This window comes from Sphaerodactylus townsendi, linkage group LG03 (genome assembly GCF_021028975.2).
Source record: "Sphaerodactylus townsendi isolate TG3544 linkage group LG03, MPM_Stown_v2.3, whole genome shotgun sequence".
Lineage (NCBI taxonomy): Eukaryota > Metazoa > Chordata > Lepidosauria > Squamata > Sphaerodactylidae > Sphaerodactylus > Sphaerodactylus townsendi.
In genome coordinates this window covers 110,041,177-110,057,221 of record NC_059427.1, presented here as the reverse complement: position 1 = coordinate 110,057,221, position 16,045 = coordinate 110,041,177, and the positions used below count along the sequence as shown (strand labels likewise).

At 42.1% G+C, this 16,045-nt stretch overlaps 1 protein-coding gene across 3 annotated transcripts; it reads left to right on the top strand.

Annotated features, from left to right (window-relative positions):
• The first annotated feature begins 4,973 nt into the window (after positions 1–4,973).
• Positions 4,974–14,214, top strand: LOC125429615 (G-protein coupled receptor 54-like). Of its 3 annotated transcripts, none has more exons than XM_048490888.1 (5): positions 4,974–5,923; positions 11,806–11,930; positions 12,165–12,300; positions 12,648–12,886; positions 13,912–14,214. In XM_048490888.1, the coding sequence occupies exons 1-5, from the start codon at positions 5,638–5,640 to the stop codon at positions 14,137–14,139; spliced, it is 1,014 nt and encodes a 337-aa protein (XP_048346845.1). In that variant the 5' UTR covers positions 4,974–5,637; the 3' UTR covers positions 14,140–14,214. The 3 variants fall into 3 exon arrangements, with proteins under 3 accessions (XP_048346845.1, XP_048346844.1, XP_048346847.1); XM_048490887.1 differs by having other exon boundaries at positions 4,979–5,923; positions 13,792–14,214; XM_048490890.1 differs by having other exon boundaries at positions 4,982–5,327; positions 13,792–14,214.
• The last annotated feature ends 1,831 nt before the right edge of the window (positions 14,215–16,045 follow it).

Genomic DNA, 16,045 nt, shown 5'->3' with positions numbered 1-16,045 from the left:
ATTAGGCCAGAACATGTGTTTAAGATGGGCCCCTAACATCTGCAACATTAAAGCTATACCATAAAATAGGATGCTATACCAAAGTTGCAGGGAAATTATATTGATATCTCCAGCAGCTATTCTGTCACTTATATTTAAGATTGATTGTTTATTTACCATGACTCAGATTTAGAAAAGCTGATGTAAAATAAGTCCAAAGATCATTTATTTGATAGCACAGAACTGGGTCATACTTAAATTTCTTAAATTGGACCTAACGTCTGAAAGCAACAGGTGAAGAGCACAATTTTTGCCCCCATGTTTATGGGTGCTAAGCAATGGTTGTGATATAGGGTTGCTAGCCTCCAGGTAGAACCTGGAGATCTCCTGGGATCACAGTGGATCTCCAGACAATAGAGATCAGTTCCCCTGGAAAATATGGCTGCTTTGGAGGGTGGACTCTATGGTATTATACCCTGCTGAGGTGCTTCTCCTTCCCAAATTCTGTTCTCCCTAGGCTGTGCCTCCCAAAATATCCAGGAATTTCCCAACCTGGGGTTGGCAACTTTATTGGGACACATTCTCAACTAGTACTTGTTTAAACATTCTTGCACTAAAGCAGGGGTTGGCAATCTTTACCACCCAAAGAGCCATTTGGACCTGTTTTCCATGGCCCCAAAGGTCTACTGTATGGAGCCCCCTCCGTTCGCCCCCTCCACTCACCTTTCCTTCCAGTGCTGGGAGGTGGAGGCACTGGGCAGAGAAACCCCCTCTGCCTGACTGAGCAGGCAGCCGCCTGCTCCGTGGGGCAGAGGGGGGATGGTGGCTGTGGGGATGGCAGAGGGGGGATGGCAGCTGCTCTGGAGGGACACGCCCACGCAACCCTCCGACCTCCAGGGGTCAGAGGACAGCATGGATGTTCCCTCCAGCTCTCCGGAGCAACACTAGAAGGAGAGCTGAGAGGAGGGGACACAAAAAGTGGCGCCCTGACGCACGGAGCTGCCTCCAGTTTGGCCCCTCCACTCACCTTTCCTTCCAGCGCTGCTCTGGAGGGCTGGAGGGACACACCCATGCTACCCTCTGACCTCCAGGCCATGTGGAGCCGCAGTACAAGGCTGAAAGAGCCGCATGCGGTTCCGGAGCCACAGGTTGCAGACCCCTGCACTAAAGTATTCTGAGGGGAAAGAAAAGAAGCAAGAAAAATATCTCTCTGAAAAGAGACTAAAATAGCTAAGGATACTATAGTTTTCTCCCCTTCTGTATTGTTCCCTTCTCTTCTCCTCATCTCTGCCCTCTAAGGATCCTTTTATCTCCCCCTACTCTTTGTTATGAATATATCTATTTCTCCACCTTTGTGCACTTTTGTGTCTATGGTGCTTTTGTGCATATAGAGGTCCTTATGATAGTATGTCACCATGGTACTGGCACTAAGAGGCCTATTAAAAGCTTTTTAAAATAGATCATAGAGTGGGAAAAGAATAAAGAGACTGCTGTGGTAATTCACAAATGAAGGAGATGATATTGACAAGACCTCAAAGGAGATGAGACACTCATCCCACTGCAACATTGATTCTGTGATATTGAATCAAGTTGAAAAAACCACTTGGACATTTTTACATCAGCCAGTCCAACCTTACCTTACAGTCAGTCCCCTTCAAAAGCATTAATGAAAGGAAAAATGTTTCTTCCTGGGGATGATTACTAGATGATTATAAATCCATTTCCTATTAATAAAACTGAAGCTACTAGGGAAAAAAACAATTACATTACTGAACTAAGGGCTGATTTCAATATGATTAAGGCAAGGCAAAGGAGACCTCCTTCACTCTCACACTGTTTCCTTTGAACTGGCTTGCTACCTGTGCCAAGCTGCTACACTTGCTTAGTGAACACCCCAGTGTTCTAATTCAGCACCTAGGACTGCTTTGCTGGGGCAGCAGCCTGGGTTAAACGTGAAATTACTTGAGTGCAAACGTATCTGGGAAAATTATGTTGCCTTGCCAGTGTGTTATATTTACATCAGGCCTAAGTAGCTTGGGAGCAGATACATCAGAAAACAATAATGTAAGACAAATACTTTTTAACACAACAGAATCCATTTAGAGAGTATGGGTCATAAATAATAAAAATAAGTGAAATGGCCTATGTCACAGTCATGGGGTGAAATACATTTGCCAAGTCTATTGGAGTATGATCTTTGAAATATAGAGCTGGAAGGGTCATCTAGCTCAATCCCCTGCACAATGCACGAAATTCACAACTACCACCTCCCCACTCCCCCAGTGAGTCTTGCTGTATGCCCAAAGGAAGGCAAAAAACCTCCAGGATCCCTGACCAATCTGGCCAGGAGTAAAATTACTTCCTGATTCCAAAGTGGTGATAGGCATTATCCTGGGCATGTAAGAAATGACCACAAAAGCCAAGCACTGATGCAACTCTTTCTGCCCTACCTCTCTTGATCTGCCTAAGTTCACAGAAACAGCATTGCTGTCAGCTAGCCATCTTCTGCATAAACACCTCCAAAGAAAGAGCCCATTACCTCCCAAGGAAGCCTGTTCCCAGTTCTCATGTGACCACTGCAGCCATACTGTACATGAGCTGATCGGTTTGTTTGATGGAAGTTATTTCAGTTGTCATCAGTGCCTTGTTCATATCCTTCATTATGGATGCCAAGTTATTTTTTTGGGGGGGGCACCATTTTCAATGCTGGCAGTCGTTGACTTTCCTAATTTGATTGTGCATATTTAATGAGTTTTTCCCTTAGTTCATTTTGTCTTTCAGTCAGTCCATCAGTTGTATCTATGAGGACTTTCTCTGGTGGTTGCACTATTATTTTGTTTCCTGTACTTTTTCTTGGGGGCATGCACATGCTGTCACTGCTGGTTTTCACTAGCCATGATAAACATGGGTTAATAGGACAGGTGGTATGCTTTGCAGCTGCCAGGGTTCTATCACATTGGCTTGGGAGAGACAGGTGAATTAGTCCAAAATTGGGTCAGAAGCCAGCCAAAGGGCCTCCAGTTCCGTAACTGTATCAAGGTTGGCTGGAGGGTGATGGCAGAGCAGCAAGATTTTACCTGAAAAACAAACTTGCAAATGTCTCACAACTAATAGCCAAATTTCTAATAATTGAGGACGCCTCAGTGAGGATTGTTAAAGACCTAATTACCCTAAACAATTAAGCTGAGCATGAGCTGGCAGATGCAATAAGGCCACATAGAATACTTTCTTTGTGATCTTCATTGCCAACTCAAAGGCCCTTTCCACACAGCAAATGTATAACGGGTTGCAGTTGGGATAAAGTAACCCGTTTTCCTGTTTTCACGTTCACATGCATCCGTGCAGGCAGGCAAGCATAAATTTGCTCTCCGCTTATACAGGGAGGGTTGGAATAGACAGGCCTCCAGGACATAATGGTCTAACCATGCATTTTATCAATTTGCACTGGGCCAATATCTAACTCCAGCTCAAAGATCAAATCCAGGGTGCGACTTGCTTGATGTGCGAGATTCGAGACAAATTGTCCCATGTTACCATGGAGGGCACTGGGTCCGTAGCCCAAATGGAAACAGCAGTATCTTCCTTGGTGCTAAATCTATTGGAGATTGTAGTCTTACCCCAAATGTGCCTGTGTTAATATTTATTGGTAAATGAAAGAAATTTAGGGTGAACGCATTGCATTTATTGTCAGTATGTCAGTATTTTTAAAAGACAACAAAAATGTCAAAATAAATGAGTCAAAATTTATTTTTGATATTTGTACTCAAACCATGGTAAATATTGCTCCTTATAAGTAAAAGAGGAAATAATATAATTTGATAATTTCTGAGGATAGCTGTTTGGCTTTAGATTTACTTATCAGAAATTATTTATTTCACAAGATTGATTTAGACACTTGGATGCCAGCTATGATAAATGTTCTATCATGGTGAGGAATGAAAAGGAAGTTTGTTTATTTGTTTATTGCATTTTTACCCTGCCAAATCTCCTAGAGGACTCAGGGCAGCTTACAATAAAAGCATATAAAACAACAATGCAATAAATAATATACTTATATATACATTAAAAGGCTTTTAAAAACAAGTTACAATAAATAGCATAATTCCATACCTTACAGAAGTACCAATACAATTACAATACAAATCAGTGAGGACGGCAGTAATAAAAACCCCATCAGTGTTAAAATCACTCTGTTGCTATTTGTTCACCAGCCAGGGGACTTCAGATTTACAAGGAACTGTCAACAATAGTTCTCTCAAAACATTTTAAAATGATGGGTTAATATCAGTCTTCACCCAATTTCTTCATCACAACTTTAAAGGGAAAAAATACTATAAGAATTTCACCCTTCTCAAAATGTACTTATGTGAGCTTTCGTCAAATTAGTTTTTTAAACAAATAAGGTTTCCCCTCTATTTTCTTTTTCAGGCAGTGTGCCTGATCTTCACAGCAAATGTTCAAACTGATAAATAAATGCTGGAAGAGAAAAATCAGTAATTCATTCACTTGCATCTCACATAACAAAGAATGAAAATATGCTGTAGTAAAGGAAAATCAGACAAGTTCTTGTTTTGGTGAATCAGTTCTGCTGAAAGAAAAACGCTTGTAATTTCTCTCTCAGGACGGTGCATAGCAGAGAGAGAAAAGAACCCAGCGAACCTCATTCAAGAAAACAATAGCAAAGAATAACTCAGGAACTCTGGGGGCAAGCTGCAAGCCATATGTCCCACTCTTTTAGCAGAGCTTCAGAAAGAACCCTGGAATCCTGTCTGTAATGTCCCTAGTTCTTGCTGTATCCCAAGAGCTTGTTTCTTTATGAGAGGGGTTGTTTGTGAGCAGTATGCAAGGGAGATGGTGCTGGAATGAACACATCCGCATCTCAGACAGGTCCTGTATTGAGCATTTATTTGCTGCTTCCTTGGTCCTCTCCCTCACACAGTTACAAACAGCATCCGTGACAGCCAATCAGAACCACCTCTTCCACCTCTCATCATTAAGTTCGGCTTGCTTAGTGTGTCTCTCCTGTGTTCGGAGACCAGCATCAGTCACAATAGGTCCTGAGATGCATTAAAGGAGGCAAGAGGAAGATAAGGAGCTGGCACAGTAGCTATCCCTCTTCATGGAAGAAAGGCCAGCCAGGAAAAAAAAGGGGAGAGTTCTCGGCATGCTGTGGAGTGAATGAGAAGGACTTGTTTTGGCACAAAGAGAAGATTCTGAAAGCTTTGGAAGACAAAATATCACAGTGGAGATGGGATCATCTCAGAGGGAGCCAACTAGTGCAAAAGGTACTGTCTGGGTAGTCTGTCTGCCCACCTCTGCTCTTACAGCAGCATCTCCTTCTACTAAGGGTAAGGGAACCGGAAACTGGAGGAATTAGTTTAACTTTCCTTTCTCTCAGCCCAAATGCGGTGTAACTTGTAAGTCTATGAGGGATTGTAATCTTGCCCCAAATTTTGCCAGCACGTTCCATTTCTACTAGGACTATCTACGCCATGCACCCCTTTAGCTAAGAGACTGTGCATCCCTGGGACATTAGTAGCTTCAGCACCTCCCACCAATTTGTATTTCCCAGACAAAGACTTTCCAGCCAGGCTCCTCAGAAGGATAGACTGCACATTTCTGGCTGCTGACAAGAGCTGACTTGGTGTTCTGCTCAGAATGGATGCTGAGCCTTTACATTCAGAGGCCTTGCCTAGCTGGACAGCAGAGCCTACATCCTGGCCAGGCAGTGCCAAGCCCAGCACAGGAGCCCTCGAGGGTAGGATGCACTTTTGGATCTTTAACAGCAGTGGAGAAGATACCTCCCCCCCATTTCTAACTGATGCGTGGCTTGTGCCCCTCTTTTATGCTCTCATCATGCTGCTCGGGCTGGTTGGGAACTCCTTGGTCATCTATGTCATCAGCAAGCACCGCCAGATGCGCACGGCTACTAACTTCTATATTGGTGAGTGAAACACCCACCTGCCTCCTCTCGTTTCTAGGGTTGCCCTGTAGCTTCTTGCCTTTCGGACCAATAGCACTTCTGCTCCCCAGATGCTAAACTATGCACTCATTAAACTGATAGAAAGAGACAGAGACTTCCAGCCAGCTGTCTGATCTTCTTCCATCCTGATTTGCAGCTGCCATTAATGACTTCCATCTTTGACTTTTACTAAAAAGGTCAGACTGTCAATTGGTCCCAGTCAGGATTTTAATAGACAGTGTGGTCCTAAATAGAGTTACACCCATCTAAGTCAGTGTGCTTTAAAAAGGTGTAATTGTGCTTAGGATTTTACTGTATTTTAATCCTTTCATTCATGATATTTTACACTGTCAATGACAGTTGTTTGTCATATTAACTGAAAATTAATCTGACGATGAATTGGCTTTGTATTATGTTTCTTCAAGGCTATTTCATTCTCCCTGGATCAGTGCTGCTGAATCACTAGCCCTGTTCCCACAGTTCAGTAAATAAAGTATTCTCTAATATTGATGTTGGCAGGTTATCTCTTAAGATTTGCATCTATGGACCAAAATGCCTTACTAGCTCAGAGGGAGGGGAACCTGGTACACACACACACACACACACACGCACACACACACGCGCACACACACACACGCGCGCGCGCGCGCGCACACACGCGCACACACAGAGCAGTCAGGCTAGAATCTAAGAGACCTAGGTTCAATCCCAAGCTTCTTCTATGGAAACTTACTAACAGACCTTGATCAACCATACACATTCAGCCTAACCTGAGAATGCAGGAGGAAGTCCAGTATAACAATGGTTAAATAAATATTAGCAATTTTCTTACATTTAAATCCTGCCCTTCTTCTATGAGTATTTATTATTCAACAATTAACAGCAATGTCATCTCAGAACTCATATATTAGCAATGGCAGATTTTGTGTAATTTTTTTTTGCAGAAAATAGCAAATATTGTACCCATCACACCTGGTAAAAAAAAAAAAGACTGTCTTCATGCATACTTGTCTCTTTGGTAGTGTGAAGACTGCTTTGCTCTTCCTTGCTTGCCTGTATACAAAATGATTGATATTTATTGAACTATGTTAAGAAATTCCATTCAACCTTGCTAGAATAGCACCCCCCAGAGTTAGATAAAAAGAACTTCTGCATCCTCTTGGTCTCTGTCAAAGAGAAAAGTATCTGGGAAGCACCTGCAAATCATTAGCTTCTGCTGGACTGAAGCACAAAGCTTTGCTTGCTTGATGGGCCATTATATTGCTGTCCAACAGAAATACCTAAAAGGGAAGGCTGTACCTGGTCCCCTATTTTCCATTTTCTTGAGCAACCAAAATGTACATAGTGCTAAGTCTAGTGCATAGACTGATGGATTCTTTTCTTTCTGAACTATTAGGCAAAAATTGCATTATTCCTTCTGTTTCACCATTGAGCATTTTAATTTGTAGAACCATTATAGAAATTTGTTTTGTTGAAAGGTGAACCTGCCTCTTCACAATCACAGTGCAAAGATTCCTCCAGGTTTTTATACATTGCACAAAATGTACTGGTGTGTGTAGATGTCTTGGAGCAATAGTACAAATGGTGTTATTTATCAGAAATTGAACAAAAACCTTTAGTACTCAATGTACAGAAAAGGAAGTCTATACATTTGTGAACTGTATAAATATTTTTACAGGGATAGGGGTAAAATGAAGCTGAACTGAAATGCAACAAGGGTCTTGGTTTTAAGGATATTTATTCCGGAGTACCTGGGACATTTTGGGTGGATCCTACCTCCATTCTCCCTGCCCAATAATAAAGTTTGATTTCTTTTTCCAGCTTAAAGTGGCTTCTTCTGGTTTAAAGAGCATTTCTGTTGGAGGAAGAACCACTTCAGTTGGAAGAAAGCTCCTTAGGCTGGAGGAAGACTATTTGGAGGCTTGTTGAATCTATCCTGTTGGCACTCCAAAGTCTATGTTGACTGGAATCCTAGTTGAGCATTAAGTAGACAACATGAAACAGGATGGAGAATGTTGATAAGAGGAGCATCCTGCTTCAGTTGGTACTGTGTGAATTCACTGCTTACGAATGTTATGTCCACTACACAGAGCTGGATCTAGGGAACTGAGGGAGGTAGCTGCCCCAGCTGGTAGGCAGAGGGGGACGCTGCTGCTGCAGCCAGAGGCTGAAGGGCTGGCTGCCTGCCCAGCTTCTGTGAACACCAGGTGCAGGCAGAGCACACAATGCTGTCCTTTCTCCTTGGCCCATGGAACTGCTGCCGGGAGAGCAAGGTAGCAAGCACCAAGGAAGCATGTGGTGCTAAGGGGGCTGACTCAGAATCTGAGTGCACACAGACACATACTTGGCCTTGGACAGACCCCAGAGGATCAAGGTGAGGTATCCCCAGCCTTATGGATGTCCGGGTCCAGGGCCGCCTTTGCACAATGGCCCGCAACAGCAAGAGGAAGAATGCATTGCCACTCCAGCACTGCCACCTCCAGTGGCTGCAGAAGTGGTCCCTCCACAGAATAGATGGTGTGTCAGTTCACAATGGGGAAGGGAAGGCAGACAGGCAAATCTGATGCTGTTAAATATGATTGGTCTCATTTGGTTCTATTCAACTGAACAGAAATCACCATTCTGAATAAACCAGTGTCGTTAAAAATTAATCAACTAGCAGAGAATTTAGATGCAGTTTTCAGACTGAACTGCTTGGGCTCATTTACAGCCCAGTTTGCAACTACAAACATATTCAATTTACAGCTTATGAAATCCACTTCCTTGGTATTTGTTCAAAGTATTCCTTGGTATTTGTTCAGTGTTTGCATTAAGCAGAATAAATATTCACTGATGCTGCAGATAAGACCAATAGTATTTTACAGTGTATGAACAACATTTCATGTTTGTATTATATAGTTGCAGTTTCGTCTGTGATATTTTTCTCACTTACCATCTGTAAATGTTTAATTAAAACAAAACAAAAAGGACTTGTATCTAATGAAGGAGAGCCTAAGGAACTTTCGGCTGGAGATTTCCTTTTGCTGAGCAAGGGACATGCAAGAAGAAGAAGAAGAAGAAGAAGAAGAAGAAGAAGAAGAAGAAGAAGAAGAAGAAGAAGAAGAAGAAGAAGAAGAAGAAGAAGAAGAAGAAGAAGAAGAAGAAGAAGAAGAAGAAGAAGAAGAAGAAGAAGAAGAAGAAGAAGAAGAAGAAGAAGAAGAAGAAGAAGTCGTCTGTTCATCTATGGATTCAGATCCTTCCTTGAGACCTGTTCATTCGGGAATGCTATGCTAGCCCAAAACATTGAGATACAGAACTTTGGGATGGTTTGGTTGCTACTCAGATTGAAAAATGAGCCAATGAATTTGGTTCTAACAAATTGGCTCCCCTAGACAATAATTCTAAGAGAGTTTTTTCAACCTTTCCTATAGTCTTTGACTTTCTGGAGGATGTTAAGTTATTACGTTCACTTAGTAGTCTAGCAAAATGGAAACAGTTAAATGGTTCTGGAAATGAAAGTGAAATGAAAGTTAACATCCTTGATGGATGTGGCTTCCTTAATGGAGCCAATCCATCTCATGTTAGGTCTTCCTCTTTGACTGCTGCCTTCCCCTTTTCTTAGTGTTATGTCTTTTTCAATTAGTCTTATCTTCTCATGATGTGATGAAGGTACAATAGCCTAAGTTTGGTCATTTTAGCTTCTAGGGAGTATTCAGGATTGACTTGATCGGTGTGTGCCTTATGTGCAGTCAAGTCACTTCCAACTTATGGCAACCCTATGAATTAATCACCTCCCAAATGTCCTATTGTTAATGGCCTTACTCAGGTCTTGCCAACAGATGGCTGCATCTTCCTTGATGGAATCAATCTATCTCATGTTTGGTCTACCTCTTTGCCTGCTGCCGTCTGCTTTTCCTAGCATCATTGTCTTTTCCAATGAGAGAGTATTTCAGAAGTAAACTTGTCTGAAGATCTCACCTACTGGAGTTTTATCACAGATTTGCCATGGAGCTTGAGCAAAGAAAGGGAGATGGGATAAAATTACCGTAGGTGTGATTTATTTATGCACCTGGAAATCTGTCTCAGGTACCTCAGCCTCAAACTGGACATTTTGTGCATTCTTGTATGAGAACGTGGAAGGGGTTGGTTGTTCAGGCCAGATTTGTAGACTTTTTTTTCCTTTCAGCCTTCATACCTTCAGCAGAATGATGAAACATGAACACTTTTGCAGGATGGGATGTATTTTCTCCACACTATTCCTGGTTCATCATACTGTCTAACCAGTATCTAAGCTGTAGGAGTGGAATTGTTTTTCTGTGATCTTTGTGCTAAAATTAGAGATGTTTATTTTAATCATCAACCTACAGGTGAAAAACCTTGTGATTCTTTTATAATGTTGCCTTTCCTCCAAGGAACTCAGGGTGGCACCCTTCATTCTTCCTTTTTTCCCTTTTATCATGTGAGGTAGGTTAGGCTGAGAATGTGACTGGCTCAAAATCACCTAGTGAGCTCCCATGGCACAGTACAGATTTGAACCTGGGCCTTCCAGATCTAAGTCCAGTGTTCTTTTACTACAGTATTCTGGAAGACAATTAGGAAGTGGACAAAAGCTGAATCAATATGCCATTTTTATTGACATACGAAGAGCCCTGCTGGATCAGACCCGTGGTCCATCAGGTCCAGGATCCTGTCTCACACAATGGCCAAACATTTCCTCTGGAAGTTCAACAACAGGGTGTACTGGCTGAGACTTTCCCTTGATGTTGCCTCATGCCACTGGGATTCAGAGGTTGACTGCCTCCAAACATGGAGATTCCCCTTAGTCTCCAAGGCTAGTAGCCATCAATAGACTTCTCCCATGAATCTATCCAGTTTCCTTTTAAAGTTGCCTATGCCTGTGGTCAACCCACCATATTCTGGCAGTGACATCTACATTTTAGTTCCTTGCTGTTTCTTTTTGTCCATCCTGAATCTACTGCCCATCAGCATCACTGAATAAATTCAAATTCTAGAGTTTTGGGAGAGACAGAAGAAGTTTACTTTGTCCACTCTCTCCATCCTATGCATACTTTTATAAACCTCTATCATGTCCCTACTTAGCTGTTTTTTTTCTAAACTGAAGTGAAGTTGCACATGGTGCTGTGCTACCCTGGATATCCTATTGATTAATAATTATGGGTTATTTGTAAATGAACTGATTTCTATGTCACTATGATGTCAGAATTCTTGTGGGTGTCAGTCATTTGTTTTGACTAACCAATAAACATTGCAGTTTTATAGAATAAAGACTTTGAATCTATTTTCTTTATTTGGTAATGGGCTCCATTGGGATTTAAATTTCCACCACCATAGTGAATCCTCTACTACATTTCCATCTTACTGGAAAACTGGTGGCTTGAGCTTGGAAGAGCTGTTGTTTTAGGACAGCCCATCCTCATTTGCTCCCCACCCCCTTCCACCATTCTTGCCATGGAATGACTCTCATCATGCCTCTCTGTTCATTAAAGTTCACCTTCCTAACTTCTAACATACTTGTCTGGCTACAAACTCCCTTGGCTCCCAACAATAAAAGGAATTCCAGGAGGAATTAATAGATAATAGATAGATAAGATTATGTAAAAGCGTAATTATTCATCAACAATTCATAGAGGTCAACAAAATTTATTCTGTTATTTAAATGAGTTGTATATATTTGGGGGCATCATTTTGTCCTCTTGCACCCCTTTAAAAAATGTAAATCTGGCCCTGCCACTGCATCCTACCTCTACCTTCTGCCAGGGAGACCCACACCCCTCTGAGGCAACAAGACTCCAGGTTTAACCTGGGGGTTGTAACTGACAGCCGAAGAGAGTCTTGTACTGAAATAATCTCCATGTCTTTTGCAGCAAACCTGGCGACCACTGACATCATATTCTTAGTATGCTGTGTACCATTCACTGCCACGCTCTATCCCTTGCCCAGCTGGGTTTTTGGGGACTTCATGTGCAAATTTGTCAACTATTTGCAGCAGGTGAGCTTGAGTGGTGGGAAAATCTGTGTGAAATTTAAGTGTACAAGGAGATGTGCTGGTGGGTATGTCTGATGTGTGTGTAACAGCATGACAGTATTCATGCAGATAAATGTATCTATGCAGTGGTCATTCTTGTCCTATGGAAGGAGGGTCAGTGTGCAAATGTATACATGGCCAACTTGTTAGTGGATATAGATTCTAAGTCCTTCACTTTTCTCCTTGTTTTCCTACCAGGTAACAGTGCAGGCCACCTGCATCACTCTGATGGCTATGAGTGTGGACCGCTGTTATGCTACCCTGTATCCACTGCAATCTTTACGTTACCGAACCCCCCATGTAGCTATGGCTGTCAGTTTTGCTATCTGGATTGGTGAGTGTGACCAATAGAAGCTATATGTACACAGCTGAAGGGCCAAGACAGAAGTTTCATGCAGAGGAGCCAGAGATGGACCTAGATCCTAACCTATCTATCTTGAACTTCCCAGGACTAATTCCACAATCCCATATGGAATTCTATATTAAGACCACTATAAGGGGTTTAGTACTAATTCCTGGTCTCACCTCGTCTTCTGAGGAACAGTAATTGCATAGTATCAAAATGAAGTCCCACTGACTTCTTCAGTTTTCTCCTGAGCCCACATTTGGCTTAGACTTCTACAGGTGACACCATGAAGCACTGTCCTTCAGGACTCTAAATTCTGTGTTTTTGGCCTCCAGGTTCCTTCATTCTCTCACTACCTATGGCTCTATACCATCGCACTGAGGTTGGCTACTGGTATGGTCTGCGCACCTACTGTATTGAAGCTTTCACCAGCAAGAGCCAGGAGCGCAGTTTTATTCTATACACTTTCCTGGCTGTTTATCTGCTGCCTCTGTTCACCATATGTCTCTGCTATTCCATTATGCTCAAGCGTATTGGGAATCCTGTGGTGGAGCCCATAGACCATGACTATCAGGTAAGTGAGAGTGTCTCCTTCCATACCATTTATTTCAGCAGTTAAGAAGATCCTCTTCTCAAGCCCTGTGCTCTGTGATCCTTTCTGCAGAGATGAGGCAAGTGATGAGTAGAGACAGGGTCTTTTCAGTGGTGGTGCCTTGCATTCACCCTTGTGGCTTTCAGGTATCAGGCCAAAAACATTTATTTTTCCTAAGTATTTTAACAGGGAGGTTTCATCTGTGTTTAGCTGCATTATGATTTACTTCTTTCTTGAGTACGTTGTATGAATATCATTTTAGTTTGTTTTACCTTGTTTTTATGCCCTTGCTTGGTTTTAATGCTTTGTTTGATTTCAGTGTGAGTCTCCATGAGCAGTCTCTGGATATAAATTTCATATATGAAAAAAAAGTGAGGGAAGTTATTGAAAGATTATACTATTCCAATCATTATTGAGCTTATGCTTCAGCAGTTTCTCTATCAAGCACTTCTAGGACCTGATGAGCAGGATTCTATGTTCTAAGGAAGGGCCAACAAAAAAGATTGAGGGACTGAAGCACCAAAGATCACTATGGGAGACGATGACAGAGATTTATAACATTATTAATCATGTAGAAAAGTAGATACAGCAACCTCTCCATTCTTGTTCAAAATTTTAGAATTTGACACTGGATATAGAGATAGCAATAACAGTTGCCTTCTTCTTAAACATGCACTTCTATTCTACCTGACTAGATTATTTTCCTTACCAAAACTAGTTATGGATCCTGTTGCCTGCCCACCGCTGTTGTAAGGGGAAAAACGAGGACCTTTGTGCACCACCACCTCTAGCTCCTTAGAAGGAGCATAGGATAAGAGTTTACCAAATAAACATTCCCTTCATGACTTTTGGTAGGCCATGTGTACTCTTCTCTTCCATCCCAACAGGTGCAACATCTATCAGAACGCTCAGCTGCCATGAGGGCCAAAATATCCAAGATGGTGGTAGTGATTGTTCTGCTGTTCACCATTTGCTGGGGGCCCATCCAGTTCTACTTGCTCTTTCAGGGCTTCTATCATCACTTCCAGGCCAACTATGAGACCTACAAGATCAAGACATGGGCTAATTGCATGTCGTATGCCAACTCTTCTCTCAATCCCATAGTCTATGCGTTCATGGGAGACAGCTTCCGCAAGTCCTTCAAGAAGGTGTTCCCGTTTGTCTTCCGGCAGCGTGTACAGAACAATGGCATGGACTCAGGCTGCCATAATGCTGAGCTAAAATTTGTCACTTAACTTCGCCCTGACCAATTTGATGGAGAACTTTGTACGTACTATCAAAAGTAAAAAACAACAACTAAGATGATAAAACTGGATGTCTGTTCAATTCTTACAGCAACATGTAATGACTGAAATGTTAAACATCCTAGTTCAAATTCATTCAGTGATCCTATTAGTGGCAATTGATTTAAATTTCAGAATTTTTCATCACTAAGCCTCAAAAGCAAGGCAGTGGCTAGGGTGGGATTACTGGGTTCTCTGTTCAAACTGGAATTTTAATTAACTGCATCTGATAATACTGAGAGCTTTTGAATGTGTAAGGTTTTCATTTAATGAATAATGAACTTCTTTTGAGACTACAGAAATTTCTGGCTAAAAAGATGGTCCTCCTCACCTCCCACCCCTAATAGCAGTACCATTCCAGACTTCACTCATCTGACCAATGTAACTGTCAACCATACTTAAGTGACCTTTCCTTAGCTGCTATGACTGTTAGTGTTGAATGTGACAGAGAAAACAGTTATTTATCAAAGGAGAGTGTTCATCACAAGGATAAAAATCTCTGAGTCAACCTAGGTTATAACTGGAAACAGCAATCTTGGGGGAGCTAAGCAGAATTAGCTAAAAAGCCAGTATGGTGTAAGAATTACTGTCATGAACTTGGTCACCTTGTGAGGCAAGACTAATCACTGTCTTGCCCTTCCTTTTACTGTTTTTGCCACTGTCTTGGATAAAATCCAGCCCCTCCTCCCTTCTGGGTTGTCCAAGGCCCCCCATCATAAAGGTGTATTACTGTAGCATGCCAAGTAGTCAAGGCAGGTAGGTAAAGACCTGTGCAGACTCTAATTAAACAAGTTTACCAATTCATGGTACTACATGAACAGATCTAGATGCACTAAGGAAAACAAACAAAAGGAGAGTTACTAACTGGGTACTTACAATCTGTAGTACATCTAGTCTTCATTAGTTGCAGGATGCTTCCCCCCTCTCTCATCCTTCATGGCAAAACACACAAGAGAGATAACTCCTCTAACATACACCAAAAGCCAACCACTCAAAACAAAGGAAGAGCTCTCCTTTTCAGCCCCTGCCCCATGTGTGCTCTTAGCCAATCTGGGTGTCTGGTCCTGGGCTCAGGTCTAAGAGAAGCTGGGCTCCCCAATCAGGAGATGTAAATACTCCCATGTTAGCATGTTTCTCCCTGCCAGTGTGGACAAAATACTCTATATTTGGAGATGGGCACCTTTCCCACATCCAGTCATGGAGACACCAATGCTCCCCTTCTATCACCATAGCTATCACAGTATCTCCTGCCCCTCATCCATCACAGTAACATTGCAATCCATTGGATAATACAGCTTTTAGATTATATAGCCAATGTGCTCAACTAGTAATGGAGAGACCCGTGTTCAACTCTCCTCAGCCAGGAAACTTACTGGATATCACTGGGCCAGCCACTCCCCCCTCAGCCTAACTTACATCATAGGGCTGTTGTGAAACTAAAATGTAAGAGTGAAGAGCTATGTACACCACCCTTAACTTCTTGGAAGAAGTGTGGGATAAAACTGAGATCTACAGATATAAGTCTATTCTGTGCCTGGAATGGGAGATCTCTTGGGAGCTATCTTGAGTTCTATAATGGAAGAAAGGTGGATATAAATAGCTATTATTCAGACTTTTGATGCCAGTGGGGAATAGTTCCCTGAGATTGTCCTGAAGTATCATGGATAATGGTAAGACCAAAATGAACCACTTCTCCCTCAATCTCAGTCTATCAATACTTCCTTGACTCAGTCTGAGTCAAAGCATTTCTCAGCTCTTTAACAAAATGTAATGGTGCTGTCCACCAAAATGCCCATGAAAACTACTTGCTCTGTGAAAGCACCTGTCATCTTTTGATTTGCAAGCCAATACACAGCAA

Excerpts from the sequence above, each read along its gene's own strand:
- LOC125429615 (XM_048490887.1), top strand. The coding sequence starts at position 5,638 with ATGGATGCTGAGCCTTTACATTCAGAGGCCTTGCCTAGCTGGACAGCA. Across the intron at positions 5,924-11,805 it reads GGCTACTAACTTCTATATTG|CAAACCTGGCGACCACTGAC; the intron begins GTGAGTGAAACA and ends TGTCTTTTGCAG. Across the intron at positions 12,887-13,791 it reads CCATAGACCATGACTATCAG|GTGCAACATCTATCAGAACG; the intron begins GTAAGTGAGAGT and ends CCATCCCAACAG.